The 10,344-nt window shown below is 40.2% G+C and overlaps 1 protein-coding gene across 1 annotated transcript; it reads left to right on the top strand.

Moving 5' to 3' along the window:
* The first annotated feature begins 3,173 nt into the window (after window positions 1-3,173).
* On the top strand, window positions 3,174-3,780 carry LOC105472190 (keratin associated protein 3-1). Its single transcript, XM_011725211.2, has one exon. It carries the CDS (start codon window positions 3,228-3,230, stop codon window positions 3,522-3,524), a length of 297 nt encoding a protein of 98 aa, XP_011723513.2. The 5' UTR covers window positions 3,174-3,227; the 3' UTR covers window positions 3,525-3,780.
* Window positions 3,781-10,344: the final 6,564 nt, after the last annotated feature.

Here is a 10,344-nt window from a genome sequence, read left to right as displayed (position 1 = left end):
TACATGAGCATAATCTACAGTTATATAAAATTTAATTCCACAAAAGTATTGATTTTGTGCAAGCGATTGCTATCAGGTGAGCCATCATTCGGTGTGACTTTAACATTATTACTTAATATCCTTACTCTTGGTTTCATCATCTGTGAAATGGGTGCAGTAACTGTGTACCCCATAGTGATCTTAAAGGGCTGTAAGATATAAGGAAGAAGATACACAATAATACTTAGCACCATGCCTGACATATGGTATACATCCAATACGTGCAAAGTGTTAGCAGAGGATTAGTGTTCCCATTACCTTAAAAACAAAAATATTAATTCTATTGTGGAAACTGATGTACTACCCAGATGGTGGTCCCTAAAAACTGAATGATGTGGTAAGAAATCTCTGATAAGTCCCTCTTCTCTATTTCCACAAAACTATGATATCTTCTAAGATACTCCTCACTCCCCTAGAACACCCAAATAGCTTCCTAATTATTGTCTCTGTCTTCAAATTACCTCCTTTCTACAGCATAGTCTTTTGATTACGAAAATAGATCTAAACCCAACTCCCCTTGTGGTCCCAAGACCTTCAATGACCTGGCCCCATCCTTCCTACCAATCTTACACTCAACCAATCTTGAGGGTCCTCTGCACTGTAGTCAGACAATACCCCTAAAGCAAGAGGGAATCTGGCACAGTGATTAAGGCCATGAAATCTGAAGACACACTACTTGGCTTCAAATGCCAGCTACTCACTCACTAGCTACTTAGCCCCTCTGTGCCTCAGGTTCCTTGTCTGTCAAAGGGCAAGGATAATATTATTGCATACATCATCATAAGGTTGTTGTAAGAACTGTATGAGACAATGCATGCAAAGCACTCAGCACATTACCTAATACTTAGTAAGTGACAATGATAACCATGATGAACCTCCCCTCAAAAACTACAGTGTATTTCCAAAATCTAGTCATGTCACATACCTGTTCAGCAACCCTTAGATAATGACCATTGCCTACAAGATAAAGTTCAAAATCCTAAGTGTAGGATACTAAGCACAGTACAAATTCTTCATGCTATGGCACTAACCCATCTTTCCACCTCCATTCCAACAGATTCAGAACCTATGCTTCAACCAGGCAACACTTTTTGTCCTCCCATGAGTGCCCCGTGGCATTTTGTTTTAATGGCTGAAATCCCCTTCCTATTTATCTCTATCTGCTAAGCTCCTTTTCACCCTTCAAGATCCAAACAAATGCTCTCTTTCTGTGAAGGGCTTCCTAAGTTTTCCAGGTAAAGTCTATAGCTTCTATCTCTAAACTCTCATATCATAACCTGGAAAATCTAAATGTACCATCCTTTGTTATTGTTTGCTGGTTTACTTCTCTGTGTCTCTCTTCTTTTCTATGACCCCTGTAAGGGCAGGAGCCTATTGCAACTTTTTGCATGATGCCCAACGTACAGCAGGTGTTCAATCAATGAGCATTTGATATTTAAATTCTAATTTTAATATGTAAATATCTAAGAGAGATGTAAATTCTAGCATAGGAATCCAAAACTGCAAAATCATTCCAATAAGAAAATGGCTAAAATGAAAGCAGTTTCATGCTAAGCATTTTTTTTAATCCATCATCTTGTTGATTTGCATCTCATTTGGCTTTTGATTCCTCTGCATTGTACAATTTTCTACTTGTCTTTAGAACTTGAGCCATCTTATCTGAAAAAATGGGTCAAGAAAATATATACATGTTTTTAAACCTTTCTAAGTAAGCTATTTCTAAAGGTTTTACCAGTTCAATATTTTTCCTATTCTAAAGTAATTCTAAATCATACTAAATTTTCTACCTTCATCTACTTTTAAAACTTTATTTTTAGAGTTTTAGTGGTTTAGATGAAACTTGGAAATGTCTCTATTCTGGACCACAGAGCCTGGAAATAAGACGGGGGTGTTCGATGTTTTGGCTTCCCTGGACCACTTTGAAAGAAGAAGAATTGTCTTGGGCCACACGTAAAAAACACTAACACTAATGACAGCTGATGAGCAAAAAAAAGAAAAAAAAAATCACAAAAAATCTCCTAATGTTTTAAGAAAGTTTACAAATTTGTGCTGTGCTACATTCAAGGCCATTCTGGGCCACATGTGACCTATGCCGCAGGTTGGACAAGCTTGCTGTAAGCTGTTGCTAAATCTCCCCAAGTATGTTCCATAAAGCACTGACCTTTAAAGCTAATCTCTGAAAACAAACAAAAAGCAGTCCACGGTCAAGTAAGTTTGGAGAAAAATATATGCTCTATCTTTGTATTGAAAAGTCGTAGAGCACCTGCACATTAAAGGCTCCGAGAGGCCCAACCATGAAGAACTCAGCCTTTCCCAAACTTATTTACCAGAGAACCCTTTCAAGTCCCTTGGAACCGGTGTTCACGGAACTCAGTCTGGGAAATACTGCACCATTTAGCTTCTGAATGGCCCAATACAACTAGATTTTTGGTCATAAATAATCTTCATTTATAACACAGTTGGATGGAGCTTAAAGGACACCCATCTTTGTCACCCATGCAGGTCTTCATTCCCAGCTGCAGGTTCTTACCAAGTTATCGTTCGCAGCATATTTGAAAGGAATGGAGAACAAATGATTTGTTACAGCTCTGTAAAAAGTGCCTCTTTACACAAAACCAAAATCTATTTCTCTATAGATTCTATCCATTCATCTTCATTCATTTCTTGGAGTCACAAATAATAAATCTAAAATGTGATATCACTTTTTCAGCCAGAGGGCCTAAAGGATCACATAGAACCTTTGGTCACTGGTAGAACAACAAACAAAAAGCTTACTTGTCCTCTTCATCTGAAAAGTAAACAAAAGAAGTGGGAAAGGTTTGCAGATGCCTGGCATACCAAGCCATTATTAGTGAGGGTATAACGATTAGAAGATAATGGCCCGGTACCTTTGAAGACTGGAATGAAGCTTTCTGTGCAGTGACACACTGGCAATGTGAAGAGTCCTAATTTGACAACAAAACAACCTAAATCTCTTTTATGAGGTGAGCAGTGTATCTTAGGTAATAAACACTTAAGTAATTAGACGGTTTTTATGGAGATAGCTATAAAGTGAAACATGGGGAAAAAACCCTCAGTAATAGGCTGACGCCCAGGGAGATGGGTATATAAGAGCCAGGGTAGAAGAGAGGAGCATCGAGACACCAAAGGACTTCTCTCGACTCAACAAAAACCCGCCTCCCATTGCTATGGATTGCTGTGCTCTCCGCTCCTGCAGCGTCCCCACTGGCCCTGCCACCACCTTCTGCTCCTTTGATAAAAGCTGCCGCTGTGGAGTCTGTCTACCCAGCACCTGCCCACATGAGATCAGCCTCCTTCAGCCCATCTGCTGTGACACGTGCCCCCCACCCTGCTGCAAGCCTGATACCTATGTGCCAACTTGCTGGCTGCTCAACAACTGTCACCCGACTCCCGGCCTGAGTGGGATCAACCTGACCACCTATGTTCAGCCTGGCTGTGAGAGTCCCTGCGAGCCCCGCTGTTAACCAGCCAAGTCTGCACACATTCTGTGAGGTGGCTGCCCAATGTCCTCTGCACCACCCCGGCTTCGGCACTCACTACTGCCTACATCAAGGCTAAGGCCATCCCAATCCCCGGGGCCAGGTCTTGATGAATCTTCTTAATTCTTTGCTCCTTTCGGTACAGTTGGAGACCTCCTTTCTGTCTTTTAGGCTATTTCATCACTCTTGAGAAATAACCATTTTGACTATTTGTTAATAAACTTTATTCTGGCTTAGCAAATATGACCTTGTGATGATTTATTTTCATGTTTCCCATTAGGGAAAGTGGAATGCCTACCTAAACCTGAACAGCAAGTTAACACACTATCCAAGATTTACCCCAACAGAATAAGCTCTCATAGTGGAATTTATCGAAAAAATAGATACTGGTTATTTGTGATAGGTTAAAAAGTAAAAAATGTGGTAGTTCATTTATGGAATCTTTTTATTTAACATATATTTATTTAATAGATATTATTGGAAGACATCCACTGTGCAAGCACTACGCTAGAGTCTAGAGATTAATAGAATGTTTTTAAAATACTGGATTTTAGTTTCCATTGATTCTGACTTTGATTTTTCTTTCTTCCTTAATTGACTAAATGAATTGATCACTGTGCTGGTGTGTATAAATAATTTGATCATCCTAGTCACAGTCATCTGAAATTCTGAGCTCAAAATGCAAAGCAATTTTGAGAAGCATATATACCCATTTCTTCCTATATGCTGCCTTCCAAAAAAATCCATTTTGAATTAATATCAGCATTTATTGAGTATTCATTGTGCCCTCAAATGGGGCTTACATTGGTTTACATTAGTCATGACCATGATTAGAAGTTTGCTAGTCTAAGTGACATATAATATCATGACAATGAAATATACTTAAAATATCAGACCACAGTGTAGTATTTTCTATACACCAGAAATAGTCACACAATTCTGAGAACAAAAACACACAGTTTCTATTAGAACAAAACTTCTACGATAACCACTAATTCCTAATTCATGTCCTTATTTATCTTAGAAAAATCTAAGTGCGATTAGGTCTTTGCGGAAAATAAAGGTATGGTGAGATAGATACACACACACACACACACATACACATATATATATATATATATATATACTTTTAGACTTGCCTTTGGGGGCCAATTGCTTCCCTCTCAGTCTCAATTTCCCTGTTACTAAAGTGGTTTCCCACCTATAGTTTGGTTTCCTACAGTCTCAGTTAGCTTGTTATTACTTTCTGCCTTGCTTTTGTCTCAGGATTATTGTGAGGACCAGACGTCCTCAAGTGTGGAAACCACCATGTCCACAGCATCAACCTGTTACACATGAGAGACTCCCACCATTACTGCCACATGGCAGTTCCCAACTTTCTCACCAAAAAGCAGCTTTTAAAAATATTTATTTGTTTGTTTATTTATTTGTTTATTTCAGTAGCTTTTGGGGTACAAGTGGTTTTGGTTACATGGATGAATTACACAGTGATGGTGAATTCTGAGATTTTGGTACACCCGTACCCGAGGAGTATACATCGTACCTAATGAGTGGTGTTTTGTTCCTGGCCTGCTTCCCACCCTCCACCTTTTGAGTCTCTAAAGTCCATTATATCACTCCATATGCATCTGCATACTTAGTTTAGCTTCCACTTATAAGTGAAAACATGGTTTTTTGTTTTTGGTTCCTGTGATTTCCCACTCCATTTCACTCAGAATAATGGCCTCTAGCTCCAACCAAATTGCAGCAAAAGACATTGTTTCATTCTAACAGCTGAGTAGTAGTATTCCACGGCATATATATATACACCACAGTTTCTCTATCTACTCATGGGATGATGGATACTTAGGCTGGGCATCTTTTTATTTCTTAAAATACGTATTTTTCCCAAATGGCTTTCTTAAAAAAGTTTAATAATTCCTTCATTTTTGTTCATAAATACGTTTATAAATATCAATGAAATGTTTAGGATTATTATAGAATAACCTTTGTTACCATGCCAAGTTACCTTTTTCCTAGTCAAAAACAAAGAAGTTTCATGTTTTCATACATGCTAGTAAGGGATAAAAATTTAGAGTTTGTTTTTAATACTGAAAATAACTCGAAGTTCCTACTACTACTACCATGGGTCTTTAGCATTCACGGGCCCTGGCCTAGTTATAAATCCCCAACTGGAAACCAGAAGATGTGTTGTTTTAGCCCTGGCTCTGCCTTGAGCTGCTTCTGTGGCCCTAAACAAGTCAATTAAGTTCTTGGGGTCTCAGGTGTTAAAGCAGTAAAATGGGTTGGTTAATCAGACCATCTCTAAGGTTGCTTTTCGTTTTAACATTCTATGATTCTAGATCATCCAGAAGCATTCTAAGTAACAAGTACCCCGTGCAACTAACCAAGCCCATTCTACCTCATTACTTTTACTGCTTTCATTGGGAATAGCTCACATTGAGTGAATACCTACTGGGCATACTAATGAGGTAGAAGGTGGGACTCTACTCCAGAGGTGGGGCTCAGATACCAGACCAAATTGAGGGCTAGCTAAAACAGGATGGGGACAGAAACAGCTTTCCAATCAGACATGCCCACCAGCATGCCCTGTCAATTAACCGTTGCCATGGCAACACCTCAGTTACCACCCCTTTCCAAGGCAAAGACCCAATGACCTAAAAGTTTCTACTCCTTCCCTAGAAATTTCTGCACAAACTACTCTTTAATCTACATCTAATTAAAAGTAGGTGTAAATATGTAAAACTGCCCTGAGCTGCTACTCTCGGCCTGCAGAGGTAGCCCTGTCTGCAGGAGCAGTCATGGAGCTATAACACTGCTGCTTCAATAAAGCTGTTTTCTACCTCTGGCTTGCCCTTGAATTCTTCCCTGGGCAAAGCCAAGAACCCTTGCAGGCTAAGCCCCACTTTGGGGCTCCCCTGCCCTGCATCACTAACAAGTGAAGAAAGGCCACTAACAGGTGCAGAAACTCAGGCTGAGAAAGACTAAAGTACTTGCAAAAGTTACGTAAATCGTGAGAGAGAAGGAATTAAACCCCAAACTAAGTCCCAAGTCCCTTCTCTTTCCACTACACCAAAGCACTCGCCTTCTCCACAGACAGCAATATGTCAAAGAGAAATGTGATTATAGGTGGCTGTCTTTATTCAGGAGAAAGTACATGACACTTGACAATATATTCTCTACTATCCCTGTCAATTGTATGTTTTGTTGTACACAGCAGCTCTGCTTTCTCTGTGGCGATTACAGTCTAAAATAAAATGAGGGTATACGATGAGTATTTAAAAAGGTATTCATGTTTCCAAGGTAAGAACAAACCTTTTTTAAAAAGTCAGACTTCACTGATTAGCAGTGTCAGCGGAGAAGAAATACTGGCTGGATCATTAACTTTGAATTGAAATGCAGAATGTTTGGCAACTCAAACACATTTTCAGTTTTCTGATGAGCATCAATAATCAAGGTAAAACAACTGCCCTTAACGTTAATAATTGTTTATCCTTGATAATATAATAATTTAAAAAATGGTATTTCATTTTTCCTTCAAATTGATCTTGAGGCTGGGCGCAGTGGCTCATGCCTGTAATCCCAGCACTTTGGGAGGCCAAGGTGGGTCTACTGTGAGTCTGTTAAACTTCTTTCCTTTATAAATTACCCAATCTCGGGTATGTCCCTATAGCAGCGTGAGAACTGACTAATACAATATGGAAGTGTCTACATGTGAGTAAGTGGAAAACTACACTGACACCATTTTGAAACTACAACAGGAAGCAAGTTTGAATGTAGCAACACAACTAAATGAAACTCAAGGAGAGCTCATCCCGTGTCTGATACACAAGAAGTTAGGGAGTTATTTTTACAGGATTATGTAAACAGCAACAAGGATGTTCCGTCCAACATTCTGATGGACAGAAGCCATGTTCCCTGAGATAGGTGGATATAAAAGACCCATAGAGGACAGCTTTGTAGAAGAAAGCCTTTCTTTGCAACAAAACATTTTCCTGGTCCACTGTCACCATGTCTTGCTGTGATTCCTAGCTCCAAGGATGCTGCAGTGTCCCCACTGGCCTGGCCACCACCATCTGTCCCTCTGACATAAGCTGTCAATGTGAAGCCTGCCTGCCCAGCATCTGCCCTCATGAGATCAGCCTCCTTCAGCCCACCTGCTGTGAAACCTGCTCCCTGCCCTGCTGCGTGCCTGACTCCTATGTGCCATCCTGTTGCCTGCCCAACAAATGCCACCCAGCTCCAACCCTGAGTAGGCTCTCTGTCACCACCTGCGTCCAGCCTTGTGAGTGTGAACCACTTGGCTAGCTCTTTGCTGCTAGCCAAAGAGCTTTGCCCACATTGCCCTGAGGACCTTCAGTAGTCATTAAGGGCTGCTCAGCAAATGGCCTTTAATTAGGCCATTTGGAAGAAAATATTATAGCACTGTGCCTTCAGTTTTACAGAAGTTTTCTTTTCCTGTTTCGAACAATGATTTCAAATGAGAAATGGGAAAAAAAAAAATGCTATCGTGGATCTCCTTACTTCAAAACTAAATAAACACCACAACTCCCCAAACCACATACTGTCTCAACATTTAATGCTATAATTACCCAACAACTCTTGACACATGCATCATGAACTTATAAATATATCCAGCAGAATTACACTTTCTGATGACATCAACATAAATTTCATAGCCAAAAAGAGGCCTCACAGGCATACACAGATACCTGAAGAAAACTGTGAGGATAGTGAAATGCATTAGGCTCTAAGCTTAGAGTCGTTTTAAATGCCAAGGTCAGCATCTAACTTTAATTTTTGTTTTTTCCCTGCCTCTAAATAAACTCACATGTGTCCCTAAAGAAGGAGTGAAGCTGGCAATTTGAGATCAACATGCTCACAGAAAAGACCTCAAAGATTGAGCTAACCCCTATTTTTTTCACCATCTCATTTAAGTAAATCTTCGAATTTAAAAATGTTGGTTGGGCGCGGTGGGTCATGCCTGTAATCCCAGCACTTTGGGAGGCCGAGGCCGGCGGATCACCTGAGGTCTGGAGTTCGAGACCAGCCTGACCAACATGGAGCCCGTCTCTGCTAAAAATACAAAATTAGCCAGGTGTGGTGGTGCACGCCTGTAGTCCCATCTACTCCGGAGGCTGAGGCAGGAGAATGGCTTGAACCCAGGAGGCAGAGGTTGCTGTGAGCAGAGATCACGCCATTGCACTCTGGGCAACAAGAGCGAAACTCCATCTCAAAAAAAAAAAAAAAAAGTTTTGACAACTGTAAAGCAATTCACACAAAAAATGAATCACTCTGCTTATATAAAGCGTTACTGTTATAAAAGGCCATTACAAAAATAAATAAATACCTTTTTAATTCTAATTTGAAATGTAATCCAATGCAACAAATATTTATCAAATGCCTACCCTGTTTCAGGCATTGTCCTAAGTGCTTGAAAAAGACAAATAAGGCTAACATACGATTACCACTTCCAAAACCTTGCACTGGAGTGAGGAAAACAAATTTAAGTGACAAACTATAAAATACAGCAGAAAGAAATGAGGTTGAAAGGGAAGAATAGGCAGCCCATTTTGTGAGAGCAGAGAAAAGGATGCAAACATCTAGAAGAATCACCTCAAGTTTCTTTATGAAGGGGATGTTTGGCTGAATCTTGAGGGATCAACAGGATTTGGAAAGTAGAGAACTGGGAAAGGTCAGTTTAAGTTAAAGAAACAGTATGAACGAGGTCACAGAGGGTAAAGTACCTAGGAGACTCCCGCCTTCACTTTATGTGATGTGCTGTATGATTAACATATGCATGATTCACATAGCTATCATTTTTGTGGTGAGAACACTTAATCCATTCTCTCAGCATTTTTCATTGCAGTATATATATGGTTATTCACTATAGTCACCATGTTGTAGAGTAGATCTCCTGAATCTATATAATATTTCAAGATAAATTTTAAAAGAGAAGTCAGAGAGAACACAGAGAATGGGAGAGGGTCTTCTTCATATATTCTACTTGCCAAGCCACTGGCTTCTATATGAGAGAGACTGGTAAGTCAAGAGTAAGTAAACATTAAACATTTCCTTGACGGTTTCAATACTAGTTCATTAACTTTGAATTTTATAATATACTCGGAAGGCCACTTGAATTTGCTTCTCTGTTCTTCGGTGGTAAAGTGTAGGTATTGAGGCAGGAGAATAGCAAAGGGAATTAAAACTTGGATAAAGAGCGGAGTGAATAAAAGCAGGGACCAGAAGCAAGGTGAAGGGGCAGGTAAGCAAGAAACAAGAAGCAGAAGTTAGACTAGGTGCGGTGGCTCATCCTGTAATCCTGGCACTTTGGGAGGCCAAAGCAGGTGGATCGCTTGAAGTCAGGAGTTCAAGACCAGCCTGGCCAACATGGTGAAACCCCCCGCTCTACAAAAAGTACAAAACTTATCTGGGTGTGGTGATGGGCACCTGTAATCCCAGCTACTTGGGAGTCTGAGGTAGGAGAATCACTCGAACCCAGGAGGTGGAGGCTGCAGTGAGCAGAGAATGCCACTGTACTCTAGCCAAAACAAGAAGTAAGATAAGAGAAGAAAGCAAGTCCCCCATTGCCAGAGCAGGATAAGGACCAAACCAGTAAGGGGCAACTCTTCATGGATAAGCATGTGCGTTAAAGAGAAAAAGTATCCTTAACATCACCTTGTATGAAAATCAGCTCATTCAGGCTTATGCATATGGACCGCATATCACGTATGTACTTAGAATTATGGGCTGGAGGTGGTGTCCAAGCACACAGGGACCAAAGTAACTAAGCAACACACCTGTC

The sequence above is a fragment of the Macaca nemestrina genome, chromosome 17 (genome assembly GCF_043159975.1).
Source record: "Macaca nemestrina isolate mMacNem1 chromosome 17, mMacNem.hap1, whole genome shotgun sequence".
NCBI classification, from domain to species: Eukaryota; Metazoa; Chordata; class Mammalia; order Primates; family Cercopithecidae; genus Macaca; species Macaca nemestrina.
This window is presented reverse-complemented; position numbering and strand designations above follow the sequence as displayed.